Source organism: Macrotis lagotis, chromosome 3, assembly GCF_037893015.1.
Source record: "Macrotis lagotis isolate mMagLag1 chromosome 3, bilby.v1.9.chrom.fasta, whole genome shotgun sequence".
Taxonomy (NCBI): domain Eukaryota; kingdom Metazoa; phylum Chordata; class Mammalia; order Peramelemorphia; family Peramelidae; genus Macrotis; species Macrotis lagotis.
The window spans coordinates 233,843,061-233,859,760 of NC_133660.1; the positions used below are offsets into that span (position 1 = coordinate 233,843,061).

Consider the following 16,700-nt stretch of genomic DNA (forward strand, 5'->3'; position numbering starts at 1 on the left):
CCTATCTAAAGACAAGTTTCTGCTAATAAGGATTCTTTCATTTCATTTATTTGTATCCCTGACTCTTAACACTTAACTAACACAGATAAGTGCTTAATCAATAGTTCCTGATTGATTGATTGATTAATCAAAGAGAAGAACACAGGAGAGGAATAGGACAAAAGCAGGGGAAAGGGAGAGAAAACAGAAGCAAGAGAAGAGGGGAAATGAGAAGGGGAGAGAGGATGAACTGAAAGATGCCAGAAACATAGGAGAGAAGAAGAGGCAAAGAGAAAGAGAACAGGAAGAGAGAAGAGATGAATAAAGTATACTCAATCATTTAACATACAATTAAGTTTGGCTTTTTAAAAATGAAAATAATAATAATAAATAAAATTTTCTATGTCAAATTTAAAAATCCATAAAGCTAGGGAGGATAGATACCTTTAACAATCAAGGTAGTACTCCTTTGTAATGGGATCAGTAGTGACTTATGGGCAACCACACACTGGTAGATGGTTCCATTGTCTTCCAAAAGTGGCTGCAGAATTAAGTGACTGGTGGCATTGAAGGTACCATCATTGTTGGAACTCATGTTGAAGACCTCAGAATTGTCCACATTGACAGAGTGAGTCCCTGGAATCACTTTCTTCCAAATGATTTGAACTGGCTCAGGATAGAACCGTGCCACTATGCACTCCAGGGTGTACACTTTCTTTTCCTGCACTACAGTTTCTGGTGGCAACAGAATTAAAGGTTGAACTGTAAGGACATAGAATTCATTGTTAAAAGTCACATTAACAGCATATTGGAAGCTGTTCGGTCAATCAATATATATTTATTAAACAACTACTGTGAGCATGGAACTGTGGTAAGCACTGTCCCAGAAGATTCAGTCCTCATCATCCCAACATGCATTAAAGTATATACACTCTCACACCCCAAGACACAGATATACATATACAGAGAGGTGGTCTTCACCTGTGCTGACTCAGTATGAGACAAGAAAATTTTATTCTTCCGGATTATTTTACAGATAAAGAAATAGAGGCACAGTGTAGAAATTTCCTTCCCAGAAACACAGAGTAAAAGCTATAAGCACTAAAGAGAGTCACTGGAAAACTCTCTCCCTGGTCCATATTTCAATGCATTCCGAATTTCCTACATGTTACTACTTGCCCCACTCAGGAAGACAAGACAGTGGCATGAATTATATTCAGGAAGATCTCAGTAAATACTCTGAATTGAGGTACAAGTTAAAGATCAATGAACTTTAGGGGCTAGAAGCTCTGGGTTTAAGTCCCAGATTGGATAACTTTCCCTGTAAATGTTGGTAAATCACTTTTCTGATTTCCAGTGTCCTCCTCAATAAAATGGGCATAGTAATCTTTACTACCAATTCCTCATAGGTTTCTCAAGAGGAAATCTCTAAGGGCTCAAGAAATGAAAGTAATCATTACTGATTGATCAGTTAACAGATAGGCCCCACCTCAGCCCACCTCTGCCCAGACAGTCATCTCCAACTGTGAACATCTAACAAAAGAGAACAGCAGAGAATTCACTCACCCACTACCTCCAGCCTGGATGTTGCCTCAGCTCGGTTAGGTGGGATAATCATCTCACACCTGTACTCTCTCCTCTTTCCTGAAGTTGGATCGAAGGCAGGAAGAGAGAGGCATCCCCCCACCTCAGCCCTGACAGTGGGACATTCACTCCGGGTCTGAATGTAGTTTTTTCACCTCCATTGTACTCAAAGACTTTGACCTCATCAGCAGAGTTGGCCCTTCTCTGAAACCACCTGACCCCAATGCCATTGAGGTCCAGGGGTAGAGAACTATAGCCAGACAATGCACAGTAGATAGTGACATTCACATGGAGGGCTACCATCTGAGTCTTCTTATCCATCCTAATTTCCATTGAATCTACAATGATGAGAGAGGACAGAGTGTGAGCTGACACCAACTCATCAGTCCCCTGTGTGGACAGTAGAGTCACAGGATGGGGGAGATTTAATTCAGAAAGCATTTATTGAGCCTCTATTAGGTGCAAGGCATTGGGCTACCTACTGGAGATAAAAATAAAAACAGGATACAGTTTATAACAAAATAGAACACAGGCATGTCTGTTTTTATTGCATTTCACTTGATTATGTTTCTCAGATTGTTTTTTACAAATTGAAACTTCATGACAACAAACATTGAGTAAATCAATTGGCACCATTGCTCACATCGTGTCTGTGTCACACTTTGATAATTCTCACAATATTTCAAACTTTTACATTATTTTTAATATTCTATCTTTAAAGGAGATCTGTAATCAGTGATCTTCGATGTGATATTGTAATTATTTTGGGGTGCCAAGAATCATGCCCATATAAGATTTTGACCTTAAACAATAAATGTGTTTGTTCTGACTCTCTACCCACTGACCATTTCCTCATCTCTCTCTCCCTCCTCAGATTACCCTTTTCCCTGAGACACAATAATATTAAAATTAGGCCCGTTAATTACCCTACGGAGGCCAAAAGTGAAAGGAAGTCAAACAATGTGGCAAACTTCATTGTTATCTAATAGGAAATGTCCAGAGCCACCCCAGGTTTCAGCAACCACCACTCCCATCAGTCAGCAGCCATCAGCATCCAGGCAAGACCCTCCATCAGAAAAAAGAAAACAACTTGCTTAAGGCTTTGACAATCTATAGCTACAAAGTCTTTGTTCATTGAAGTATGTACATTTTTAAGCATAGTACTATTATTGCACACTTAATAGAATACAGTATGGTATGAATATAATTTTATATGCAATGGAACATCAGAAAATTCACATGACTCACTTTATTACAATATTGGCTTTATTGGAGTAAATCTGCAATGTCCCCAAGGTATGCTAGTCTAAATTCCTAGCCTTCTACTAGCTTATTCTGTATACCACCTAGATAATATTGCATAAATATTATATAAGGAAAATGAAAGCAGAAAGGAGCTCTAAGAATTGGTATTTGTAAAAGCTTCATGAAGAAAGTGACTCCTGAATCTGGGAGACTATTACATAGTTGGTGGAGCTGGGAACTCATCCAACCTTTCTGGAGAGAAATTTGGAACTACACCCAAAGGGCAACAAAAATGTGCATACCCTTTGGTCCAGAAATACCACTACTGGGTCTATACCCTGAAGAGATGATGAAAAAGGGTAAAAACATCACTTGTACAAAAATATCTATAGCAGCCCTGTTTGTGGTGGCAAAGAATTGGAAATCAAGTAAATGTCTTTCAATTGGGGAATGGCTTAGCAAACCTGTGGTATATGTATATCATAGAACACTATTGTTCTATTAGAAACCAGGAGGGATGGGAATTCAGGGAAGCCTGGAGGGATTTGCATGAGCTGATGCTAAGCGAGAAGAGCAGAACCAGTAAAACACTGTACACCCTAACAGCAACATAAGGGCAATGATCAACCTAGATGGACTTGCTCATTCCATCAGTGCAATAATCAGGGACAATTTTGGGCTGTCTGCAATGGAGAATACCATCTGTATTCAGATAAAGAACCAGGAATTTGAACAAAGTTCAAGGACTATTCCCTTTAATTTAGAAAAAAACTGATATCTTATTGTCTGAGCTTGTTATCTCTTACACTTTATGTTTCTTCCTTAAGGATATGATTTCTCTCTCATCACACTCAATTTGGATCAGTGTACAACATGGAAACAATGTAAAGACTGACAAATTGCTTTCTGTGAGGGGTGGGGGAGGGAAGTTAGATTAGGGGAAAAATTGTAAAACTCAAAATAAATAAAATATTTAATAAAAAAAAAAGAAAGTGACTCCTGAAATGATCCTTGAAAAGGAAGGCAAAGAATCTGAGGTAGAAGAGAGGGAAAGGAAATAGAAGATTCCAGATCTGGGGAAGGATTTAGGCAAATGCTTTGAGATAGAAAAATGAAATATTGAGTTTGGAGTAGAACTATTTGTTGGTATGGTTAGAACATAGTGTTCATGTGAGAGAGCTCTAGAAAATAAGGCTAATAGAAGAGAACTCCAAATGACAGATTAGAGTCTGTATTATTTCTACAGATAATAGTGAGCTACTGAGCATGTTTGATTGAGAAAGTGATAGTCAAACTAGAACTTTGGCAATTGGGTAGCAGAAGGTCTGGAGAGGGAGAGAGCATGAGCAGACAATTGATTTAGGTAGCTTTTAGAGTAAACCAAGTTAAAAGTGAAGAATGTCTGAACCAGGGTAAGGCCTATGTGAATAAAGAAAAGGGTTTGGATTCAAGAAATGTTATGAATGGCAATAGATGGTCTCTTAAAGCCTGGAGAGGCCTAAGGGCTCTCCCTGCCCAGTCTTTTTATATGTCAAATGAGATGGCAATCTCATTTATATAACACAAAACAAAGTGCTTTACAGATATTCTTTCTCTTGATCTTCAAAACAATGCTGGAAAATAGATGCTAATATGTTTCTCACTTTACAGATGAGGAAACTGAGGCAATCATAGGTTAAATGACTGGCCATGGTTCACACGGCTATTTCAGGTGGAATTTGAGCTCAGGTCACCTAATTGGAAAGCATTGGAATGAAAAAGGGGGCCAGTCTATCTCTAGCTTCCATGCCTTCATCCAAACTGTCCTTCATATCTGGGATTCCCTCCCTCCCTTCTCTCCTTTCACTGGTAAAATCCCCAGCTTCCTTCAAATTCATCTCCCGTCACTTCCTAGAGAAGCCCATCCCAAATCTAAACAAGCCCCTGAAGATGAGACACTGTGGGTTGGGGACACATGTAGAAGTCTCTGCAAAGAGGAGGAAAAGGGAAGGCAGAGAAGTGAAGGGAAGAAGTGGTTATTAATTCATTATATGTCAGTCACTTTGTTAAGAAATCTGACAAGTAGGATCTCATTTGTCCCTGACACCAACCTTGGGAGGTAAATGGTATTATGATCCCAATTGCCCAGGGTCACAAAACTAGTAAGGTTCTGAGGCCAGATTTCAACTTAGATCCTCCTGATTCCTAGCTTAGTGTACCACCCACTGCCTCCACCTAGCTACCAAAAAATAAAAATAAAGGAGTAAAGAATGAGTAAAATGTTAGTATTCTTGAGGTAGGGAATGGGGAATAAGGAACTTTTCAGTTTTTGATTCTTTTTTTAACACTTTAAAGAGTAATTCATTTTATTTTGCCAATTACATATCAAAACAATTTTTAACATTCATTTTTACAAGATTTTAAGTTCTGCCTACCTTCCTTTTTCCCAAAAAGTTGATATTTTGATATAGTTATACATGTAAAATATTTCCATATTATTCAAGTTGTGAAAGAAGAAAGAGATCAAAAGGGGGAGAAACAGAAAAAAAGAAGTAAGTGAAAAAATATGCATTAATCTGTATTCCGAATCCCTCAGTTCTTTATCTGGATGTGGAGAGTATTTTCCATCATGGATCTTCTTTTGTTTGTCTTGGATCACTGTATTGCTGAGAAGAGCCTAGTCATTCATAATCTTTCAAAACACAATGGACATGTGCTAAAAGAAGAGAGAGAGAGCTCAGGAAGCACTGGGGCTTTGGGATAGAAAGAGAAGCCACTGAGGAGAGGAGAGGAACAAAAATCAAGGAGGAGTAAATGTTTTAGCAGCAAGGGCTTAGGCGAGATTGGATTAAAAGAAAATAAATTGTATTGCTTGAGAGCAAGGATTGTTTAAGTTTTGGACTTTGATTCCAAGTCAAGACTGTGAAGAGAGGAATGTGAGTCTAGAACAGATGTAGGCTGGGAGTACAGGATGAATAGAAAGACTAGAGGTTATTGTGAGGGTGAAGACTAGGTTAAGGTGGAAGGAGACTAAGAGAGGAAGGAAAAACACTAGACTTTGATATGAAAAGGTCACTTCTGAGTTTAGAATCATGGCAGGAGCTGGCACAGTTGTGGATGTGGGTGAGATCTAAGGGGTGACCATCCCAGCCAGTGGCTTAGGTAGAATAAAGTGAAGGGCATAAAAAAAGAGGAGCTAGATTAGATCAAAGTTGTTGCAGGCACATGATGTCTCTTCATTTCTAATTCATCCTTTGGCCTGCTCCATCCCCCTCAGGGATATTTTTCTTTCTCAACCTCCCCCCTTCTAGGTCCCTGTTAAGTTTTGTCTGCCTTATTAGAATGATAGCTCCTCTAGAGTGCAGCCTGCCTTATTTTTTTTGGTTTTTGTATCCTGAACACTTAGCATAGTATGGGTCCCATAGAAAGCAATTAATAAATCCTCTATTTACCAAGCTGTCATCTATCTCTGTCTAACTCTATCAGTCTCTCTCTTGATCCATTTCTACCATAAATTCTCTCTATCATTCATCTCTCCATAGATATTTGAGGATGGCCATGTATATTGCAGTTCCCAAGGATTTGAACAAGAGTTGGGTTAGTAAGAAAAAACTTGAGGTCATGTACTTTTTTAGAGAAAGAAGGAAGAGTTATTTGAAAGTTAGCATATTAAAGCAACAAGGATCTGGACTGGGTGGTAGTTATTTCTAAACTATGCTGCCTCCATTCTGGCCATCCCTCTCATCTTCCTCTCATCTGCCCTGGGACCTCAAGGCCCCAACAAATGGGGGTCAGAACTTGGGCCACCACACACTTCCAAGCCATTTCCAAACCAGGATGTCTCACCCACTTGCAACTCTGGAAAAATGAAGATGCATCAAATCATTGGTTTAGAGCTGGAGAGGGCTTTAGATTCTATCTAATCTCATTCCCTGATTTTTCAGATACGTCTCTAGGAGGATGCATGCTTTGGCCAGAGGTCACAGCATTCTTAAATAGCTAATCTGTGATTTTGACCTCTATCTTCTGGCATCAAGTTAAATACTGCCCACTGAGAAAAAGTTAAGGTAAGTAAAGTATTGGATTCTGAGTATTGAAAGAGAGGTTTGAGGATGGTTTGGATCTCATTGAGGTAAGAAGAATGTGAGATGATTTTGATGCCTGCCAACTTGTGAACATTCAAAGAAGAAATATCTTTTAGAACTTCCCAGAACTGACAGTCTTGTAAGCCACACGAGTTGGAGCAGAAATGTACAGCAGGAAGAGGAAGCTGTGGGTGTGGAGAGGGCAGGGAGGGTCTCTGGGAAGTCTTACAAAGGAAAGTCAAGTATCCAGCACCTTCTGGAGATTTTCTCCAGAGAGTCCCTGATAGCGTTCCCTGATAGCCCTCTTCCTGACTCACTCCCAGGGTCTCAGTCTAGAAAACGAAGGGGAGGGACCTAATTTCTATTCCTGCTTCACCTGTGTGAATTATTTTAACAATCATGTCCCCTCTCTGGGTCTCAATTTCTTTCAATGACATATAAAAAGACTGGGCAGAGAGAGCCCTTAGGCCTCTCCAGGCTTTAAGAGACCATCTATGAGACCATGGACTAGGTAGGGAGAGAAAGAAGAAAGAGCCCAGCAACTAGCACCATCATCCTTCTGTATTAGGTTCTAACATCCTGATCCCAAGGACCTATCCCATAGATGCCCCAAAAGTGAAGGACAGAACAGAGCCAGGGAGGTAGAAGGACAGGGCAAAGGAGGTAAAAGATATGGTTCTGCAGACTTTCAAGTCTCTCCAGACCCCCAATAGGGACTGCAATTAAAGCCCTACAAACTCATCCTTCAACTCCATGTGTCTGTCCCTCCCTTCTCCCCTTCTCTTCCTCTCCTCTCTTCTTCCTCTGATATTCTCCGGAAGCCCAGGGGAAAAAAGAAATGGGTGTTTGATCACCTAAGCAATTGATATTCTTCCTTCATTATCAAAGAAAACCATGACATCAGGAAGGTGATTGATTTTGAGTGAGGAGATGCTATGCTAAGTCACCAGCCTCACTGTTTCCTCCAGAGCCATTTGAGTTGAATGGTCAAATATGAATCAGGATAAATGGAGATGGCCCCAGATACGAGGCAAGCAGGATTGAGTGACTTGCTCAAGGTCACACAGCTAGCAAGTATCAAGTATCTGAGGCCAGATTCAAACTCTCATCCTCCTGACTCCAAGGCCATTGCTCTGTCCACTGTACCACCTAACTGTCCACCTAAGGACAAACATTATCATGTAATAATTTGAAACACATTCCCTTCTGGGGCAGCCCATTCCACCTAAGTAATAAACTAAATAGCAAACGCTGGCCTCTGGAGTTTATTATCGTTGTTTGCTCTTTGTTCTCAAAGAAGAGCAGGACATCAGGGCAGGTGATGCCATGACGAGCATAGGAATTGTATTGGAGTGGGGGGTGGGAGGGGGGCTGTGCTAAGTCACCAGCCTCACTTTCTCCTCCAGAGCCGTCTAAGTTCAGTGGCCAGATAGGAATCCAGGAAGACTGGAAATGGCCCTGGATGTGAGGCAATCAGGTCTAAATGATTTATTCAAAGTCACACAGTAAGTAAGTGTCAAGGATCTGGGGTCAGATTGGAACTCGGGTCCTTCTGACTTCAAGTCCAATGTTCTCTCTCTTGGGTCACCTAACTGCCCTTCTTGGGGGTTTGCTGAGGGGGGATTGACTCAGTAAAACCTTGCTGTAGGAAAATGACAAGGCATCTGGGCTACAAAGACAAAAATCAAAAGAGTCTGCCTTCAAGGAAGCTCCATTCTAGAGGAGGAGAAAAGGTGTACTACTCTAAGGACCTAGAAGGGAGAAGCACCCTGAGGGATAGCCTCTAGTGGGCAGTGTGTAGAGTATGCTTAGAGGGAGCAAGGAGACCAGTTAGGCAGTCTGCAGGGATCTGGGTGAGAGAAATGGAGAGAAGAGAAATGAGAAGGGAAATCTGTAAAACAATGCAAGATTTATGGGATTCAAAAGCAAGATGGTGTTCTCCTGCTTAGGGAGAGTGACCCAAGAGTGACCAGGGTATAACTATGACTCCAGTCTGGGACATTAGGAGTCTCTCTGAGACTGGCAGTAAAATAGCTTCTCAGTTTCCAATCTGGAGGGAAAGCAGTTGCCTAACTCCTCCTCCAAGCACTGCAAAGGAATGGTCAGAAGGGGCAGGCGCATGGGGAAGGGAGGGATAAATCTGTATTTGCTTTCAAATTATCTAGAAGTGACAAGCCATTACCATAACCATGGAGGCAGTCTGAGACTTTCTTGGTCAGGCTGATAGAAAAGTGACTACTCAGTTTGGGGTCCAAGGAGTGGAAACCTGACTACCAGGAGGGGTACTGCAGATGGGGCCTGGGGTAGGGAGAGAGGGAGGGAATCTATGTTTTCCCTCAACCTCCCTGGAAGTAACAAGCAATGGCCATGACCTTGTCTGCAGGCTGAGCAACTTTCTGAGCCTCCCTTGGTCAGGCTGATAGAAAAGTGGCTGAGCAGTTTGGGGTCAAAGGAGTTGGACACCCAACTACCAGGAAGGGCAGTAGTATTGCTGACAGGGGACTGGGGGGAAATCTGTGTTTGCCTTCACTCTATCTAGAAGTGACAAGTCATAACCATGACCTTGTCTGCAGGCCGAGCAACTTTCTGAGCCTCCCTTGGTCAGGCTGATAGAAAAGTGGCCGGCTCAGTTTGGAGTCCAAGCAGAAGAAACCTGACTACCAGGAGGGGAAGAGCAATGGACCAAGGAGAGGGAGGTGAAATCTGTCTGGTCAGTATAGCAAATACAGAAAGCACTTAGTGCCCCTCCCAGAAACATGAATTCATTATTCTACCAAGTCAACTGCTCTCTTGTTGGGTAGGCAAGTGCCTTTAAAGAGAATCACCTCATTCACAGAGGAGTTGAAGGTGCAGGGGGTGCCCACCGAGTGAAGAAGAGTCAGAGTGACAAGACCACTTATTATGAGAATTAATGCTACCTTCCAAAAGCAGAAAGAAATTCCCTGATGAGCATTCCTTAGACTTCTTTGAGTAGAGGGCAGGTTACCTCTGAGGGATATGGCCAAGGGGGTGGCTAAAAGAGCTTTGAATTCCTTTCCAAAATGAAGGAGATGGTCGTTCTATTCCCGGACCTGCTAGCCTTTCTAGCTTGTAAACTCCCTTGGGTCAGAGCCCAGGCCCCAGTTCTTGACTCCCCTACACAACACAACCCCAGAATTCAGCTTCTGCCTGCTCTACCTGAAGATTTGTGACAAAAAACCCTTCACATCCTTCCTCTGCCAGCTAGGTACTGTGAAACCTCTCTGGACCCGAAGCATTTTTCTCCCCCTGGTCACAGATTTCGGATTCATCTAGTCTAAATCTTTCATTTTAAAGGTGAGGGCACCCAGGATGATTGCCTCGTCCAGGGCCACCTCCAGTCGTCCTGATCCAGGTCTGGCCTCTGGCGCCCGATGGCTCCGGAGGAGGAAATGAAGTTGGTGACTTAACACCCCCCCCCCCAATCCAGTTCGGGTGCTTGTCACGGCATCCCTTCCTGATGTCGTGGTCTTCTTCGAGAACGAAGGAAACCCGTTCATCGTTGGGACGTGATCACTTTCTAGCCCTGGCTCCTAGGCTGGGGGCAGAGTTGAGGAAAGGGAGGGAGATCTGGCTTCCAGTTTTCCGTTCTGCTACTTGCTCTCACTGTCACCTGTTCCTCTTCTGGATTGCTTCCCTTCGCTATTAAAAAGGGGTGGGCTTGGGGGCGGGGCTAGCCCAAATGATGCTGAGCGGCTCTGGCAGCTGTGCATTAGAGGAATGGGCAAGACTATTACCTTCACTTTTTTAAAAATAACTTATCCTGCGGACTGCATAACTGTGCTATCTCCAGGACTTTGTTTTTCCCTTAAGGATAGGATTTCTCTCTCAACACATTCAAGTTTGATCCATGTAGCATGGAAAGAATGGAAAGACTAAGACTGCTTCTATGGGGGAGGGGAGGGGAGGGAAAGGGGGGGGATATGTAAAAATTCAAAACCTTACCCAAAAAATGATAGGTAGAAACTACTATAGTGTAGAATTGGAAAACAAATAAAAGACTTAGATCAATAAACCAACAAAGGAATTGGGAGACGGGATGAGGTCGGATGCAGCCCATCTCTTTTAGCAGGAAAATGGCAGATCCCCATCCCGCCGGGATACATCTGGAGCGAGAGAGTTCAGTCCAGCCAATCGGTCAGCCCAGTGACCACCCGCCGCCACACACACTTAAGGAGCCCCGGGCCGATTTGGGAGCGCGGATCCCTCCCCGGCTCCTCTAAACCTGCTTCCTTGCCTACCTGAGGCGTCCCGGGGCCCCCACAGTGACAGGAGGAGTCCCAAGAATATCACGGCCGCTGCCAGGAAGGGCCCCCCCCCGTTCGCCATCGTCGGGATTTCAGCCTAGGACGGTTCGAAGCCTCTTCTTTATCAGCCGGCTTTTAAAAAGCGGGGCGGCTGCGCGGGCTCCGTTTCGGAGGCAAAGCAAGCTCTTCGCTTAGGAATAACAACCAGAACCAGCCCCGGGAGGAAGAGTAGACCCACAGCAGAAGGAGGGCAGGGGGCATCTGTGGTTGCCTTCACCTAGAAGCGAACTCTAGCTCTGCGCCACTTCCTTCATGTAGTCACCCCAGCTTTATGGAACTCTTCCTGTGTCGGTTGTTCTGGAAGTTGCTGAGTAGGTAAGAGCCATTACAAAGTTTTCTTATTCCTAGAGCAATCTGAGACCTTGGGGGGATGATTCCTGGATGATGAAAAGCCAAGGAGTCAAAAAAAAAAAAAGCTTAATATGGTAGGGTTGAGTGTTTAAATATATGTGCATATAATACAAAATATAATAAATAGATATTTATGTACTAATACAGGGGAGAAATCCTAACAAAGCTATGGTCCAAAAGACAAATGAACTGCCTTGCTGAATAGTGAGGGCAGGACTTTAGAAGAAGCTGAAGACCACTGGGGGAAGGTGGGGAGTATTGAAAAGTGGGTTGCTACTATTATGGGTTGGACTACAAGACCTTTGAATTCCCTTCGAATCCCAAGGAGACTAAGGTTTGTCCAGTGGCAGGGGAAATAGAGTCGTTTTACATTTTTCCAAAGGACTGAGTAAGGAAAACAAGTTTCAGTTTAACATGAAAAGTCTTATGACTGACAATTTCCAACAATGAAAAGGAACTTCCCATCCCGGAAAGTGTTCCAGCAGAGTCAGAAAATCAGCCCTTTAAAAATATCCTTAAAAGGAATCTGGAGGATAGACAAAAGTCCTCTCTGAACTTCTAAGGATAATGTTGGTTATCACCATAAAATGTGAATTCCACAGAAAGTTACACCGAACACATTTTAAGAATATTGTTAAAAGGAATCTTGAGGATAGACAAAATTCCTAAGTATAATCTTGGTTATCACCATAAAATGTGAGTTTCACAGAAAGTTACACCAAATCACCACATCTGATTTTCTGATTAATCAAACTTCAAACAAATCTATACAAAGGATGCCTGGAATAGCATTATTTCATCTTTAACAAATATTGCACTGGCGAATATTATTTTTAATTGAAATTTTATTTTATATTTCAAATTACATGCAATGGTAGATTTTAACATTCATCCATTTGCAAATGTATGAGTTCTCCATTTTTCTACCTCCCTCCCCCCCTCCACATGGCAGCAGTTTGGCAAACATTGTACATGTACAGAGAATATGATTTTTTAACTATGTATATCCAAAAAAAGAAAAGAAACCCACAGGCATCAGAAGTTAGTTGTTTGAATCTGTGAACAGTAAGGCAAGATGCTCTACCAGCAAAAGAGATTATGAAACACTGAAGGCTCAGATGATGGATGGCATTTTTTAGCAATACTAAATATAAGGGTTTTTCAAAAAAAAAATACATAATCCTATTGCCCATTTAATAGCCTATAGTCTTTCATTCACCTTATTTCAGGGTATCTTCCCCCCAAGCTCTAAGATTTGTCCATAGAAAAGGGAGTAAAAAAGGAAATTAGATTTTTATCTCCTCACATTTTGCAAGAGGTAATTAAAGATTGCCTTAAAATGCTGCTAGAAATAAAAATTACAAGTATTCCTTCCATGATGCTACAAGTAAGACAAGAAAAAAAGGACATTTTAAATTTAATTTCTTGATTCAATGTAGTCTCTCCTTGTAAACAAACAATAAAATGAACAAGAAAAGTATAATGTTTGAAGCACTGGGTGGTTAAGGTTGAATCTGGACATGTTCAGCATGACTGCTTCTTCCTAAAGAGAAAAAACAGGTTGTGGTTCAGCTAAGGCTGAAGGTGGTTACTGTCTAGAGAATGTTTTTCTGACTCAACAGAGAAGATAATACATCATTGCAACCAGTGGCAGAGTGGGACTCAAAAGACTTTTCTCTCTCAGAAATTAAATCTTTACTCTTTCCTTTTGAAGACTATACTGTTAAGAGAAAGTTTCAACCTGACACAATTTATGAGAAGTTTCTAAAAAACCATTTTCCTCTATATGTGAAAAAAAAGTAGATTTGTTTTTTTAAAAAAAAGAACAATTCAATTATGAGTGAACAAATTTGTGGGAAATTAAAATGCAGACCCATCGGGAGGCTAGGTGGCGTAGTGGATAGAGCATCGGCCCTGCATCGGCCCTGGAGTCAGGAGGACCTGAGTTCAAATACAGCCTCAGACACTTAATAATTACCTAGTTGTGTGGCCTTGGGCAAACCACTTAACCCCATTGCCTTGAAAAAATAAATAAATAAAAATAAATAAATAAAATGCAGACCCATGGTTCAAAATATTTCCCCATTTACTTCTGCAACATTTTTTTAAAAGTAAGAGGTAAGTATTGATTAAATTATAAAGAGAAGAAGGATAATGGATCTGATGAGGTAGTCTGGAATTCTTTCATTCATGCACTGTTGGTTACAAAGGGTTACAATGTTAACATTGAAGGTAATTACAAAGTTATTATTTTTACATGCAATATGTTGACAACAAAGACTTGAATGTTACTGAAGGTATTTACAGAGTTAATTTTTTTACATACATCCCTTTATATTATGTCATTCCTTAAAAATCATGTCCTACAAACTAAATGCATTCTTATAGTTTATAATAAGGTTGTAGTAAATTTTGTATCATCAAATAAAATGTTAGTTTTTGATGTGTAATTTTTTAAAATGTCACAATTCCCTAACTTCTGGGTGCTTAATGACTTGATCCAAACAAGGGAATGGAAGAAAAAAAAATCACCAGGATGGCCTGTTATAGGATATTTTTAAATATTGAATGCACTCTATTTAGCCTACTTCCTTCAAAGGGGCACCTAAGTGTGTGGAGCATAAATAGTCCTATTCATTCCCCTAAAGCTACAAAAGAGCAGATCTCACATCCCTCCCATATTATAGACTGGAAATTCGAGGCTTTAGAGTGTCAGTGACTTGACTAGGGCCATCAAGTGAGTCAGAGGAGCAGTAGCTGGCTCCCATTGTACCAATACTACCTTCATTGGAGCTGATTTTAGAGCATCAGTGACCACTGTGTCTCCCAGCCTGTCACATTCATTGCCTTATTTCTTCCTCAGTACACAGCAGAGGCAGCCTGGCATGGTAGAAAAAGTTAGTACTTCTAGTGCTAGCTCCTTTGTGAACTCACTGTGTAACCTTGGGAAAGTTCCTTAATTTCTCTGATTCTCAGTTTCTATTTCTGACAAATGGGCTTTTGACAGACATTTTCCTGCTATCTCATGGGTCCAGTCATGCAGATCACAGAAGGCAGCTTATATGGATGAAAGTGCTCTTCCAAGTAAAATGCAGGCTAGAATTAGGTCTATTAATATTTCTCTTCTATAGCCTGTGGAATTGTCCAATTGCAGCATGGAAATGATGATGATGATGATGATGATGATGGGCTCTCAAAGAGTTCAAACTTGAAGTCTGAACAAGGGCTAAAAGGGGCTATTGTCCTCTTCTTTAAGTACCAGTATGGCTAAATGCAGACAAATTCATCCCCAGAGAACTGGAAGGCAGAGGAGAATCACATCCAGCTACAGAAAAGTCTCTGGGAGGGGCGGCTAGGTGGTGTAGTGGATAAAGCACCAGCCTTGGAATCAGGAGTACCTGGGTTCAAATCCAGTCTGAGACACTTAATAATTACCTAGCTGTGTGGCCTTGGGCAAGCCACTTAACCCTATATGCCTTGCAAAAATCCTAAAAACAAAACAAAAACAGAAAAGTCTCTGGGGGCAGCTAGTTGGTGCAGTGGGTAGGGCACTAGCCCTAGAGTCAAGAGGACCTGAGTTCAAATCCAGTCTCAGACACTAATAATTACCTAGATGAATGACCTTGGGCACTTAAGTCACTTAACTCCATTGCCTTGCAAAAAAAAAAAGTCTGAAAGACTGTCTGCCTATGAGGAAAAGACCTGTATGAGTGGAAATGGATGAAATCATAGAATTTTTCAGGAATCACAGAATTAGACCTTTAAAGATCCTTAAAGAGCCCACACAGTTCAATCCCTTTATTGCACAGATTGAGGAAATTGAGGTCAGAGAAGTTGAGTATTTGCCCAAAGGCAAACAATTCCTAATCCGCAGAGGCAGGACTGAAATCCAAGTCTTTCCAATTCAAGTCCAGTGTTCTCCCCACTTCCCTGAACTGCTTCCTTTTAAAGTCTTGACAAAATATTCACTTTACCTCCATGCTAAGTCCTGGCATGGGATTCTACCTGGTATCACACTGGTATGTTCCTGCAAGGAATAGGTACCTTCTCTGGAGTATCCCACACAGGAGAGAGCCCTTATTCAGAAGCTGTGACTCTTATAGCATGAATACCCTTCACTGCCCCTCTCCTCTCTGCTCCATGCTACCTTCTACCCCTCCTGCACCTTCTCTGCAATATATAGTCTTCAATATTGTCTAGACTACTGAGGGGCTAGGTGAATTAATTGTCCAGGGTCACACTATCAGTATGTATTCCTGGAAAGACTTGAACCCAGGTCTTCCTGGCTTTGAGGTCACCTCTCTGGACCAGTCCTAAGGGTTTAGTAATGCTCTGACTATACATGTGTATTTGGTGTGGAAATAGGCCCTTTTTTTGAGATGTACAGAAAAGATTCTGAACTTTCAGTCCTAAGACCTCCAGTTATGTATGGTAGACTAGTCATGGTGGTCCCAGACATGATTTGCAGCTATTCTGGCTCACAAAATCTTCATCTGGAAAATGAGGAAGCATCAAATCATTGACTTAGAACTGGAAAGGACTTTGGAGTTCATCTAATCTCATTCCTTGATTTTTCAAGTATGTTTCTGGGAGGACACATCCCTTGGTCAGATGTCACAGGGTTATTAAATAACTGATCTGGGACTTTGAGCTTCCATCTTCTGACTCTAAATTCAGTAACTCTCTATTTTAAGACATTAGACAGTCTAAAAAGCTTTCCCAAGGAAGAAGTAGTGGAGGTAAGTGAAGTATTCAATGTTTAAAATTGAAAGAGAGGTCTAGGGGGTGGCTAGGTGGTGCAGTGGATAGGGCATCAGCCCTGGAGTCAGGAGTACCTGAGTTCAAATCCAGCCTCAGACACTTAATAATAATTACCAAGTTGTGTGGCCTTGGGCAAGCCACTTAACTCATTTACCTTGCAAAAACCTAAAAGAGAGAGAGATTTAAGGAGAGTTTGGATCTCACTGAGATAAGAAGGAGGCAAGAAGATTTTGATGCCTGAGAACTTGTGAACATCCATAGGAGTAATGTCAGTGAGAGTCAAATAAATAACTAAATAAAGCCTTCTCAGTACTAGAAAGTCTTGTAAGTCACATAGCACTTACTGTAAGTCATAGCATAGAGAGGAAGCTATGCTTGTGGGTATGGGAGA

The 16,700-nt window shown here is 41.5% G+C and overlaps 1 protein-coding gene across 2 annotated transcripts in view; it reads right to left on the reverse strand.

Annotated features, from left to right (window-relative positions):
- Positions 1-11,658, reverse strand: part of NCR3LG1 (natural killer cell cytotoxicity receptor 3 ligand 1) — a 68,595-nt gene extending 56,937 nt beyond the window's left edge. Inside the window, exons 1-2 of one of the 2 annotated variants that reach the window (XM_074230181.1) lie at positions 11,132-11,658; positions 424-741 (exon numbers count right to left, since the gene is read on the reverse strand). In XM_074230181.1, coding sequence (XP_074086282.1) covers positions 424-741; positions 11,132-11,219 — 406 coding nt within the window. In that variant the 5' untranslated portion in view covers positions 11,220-11,658. The remainder of the gene's footprint in view (positions 1-423; positions 742-11,131) is intronic. The other variant, XM_074230182.1, reaches the window with a different exon arrangement.
- Between the last annotated feature and the right edge of the window lie 5,042 nt (positions 11,659-16,700).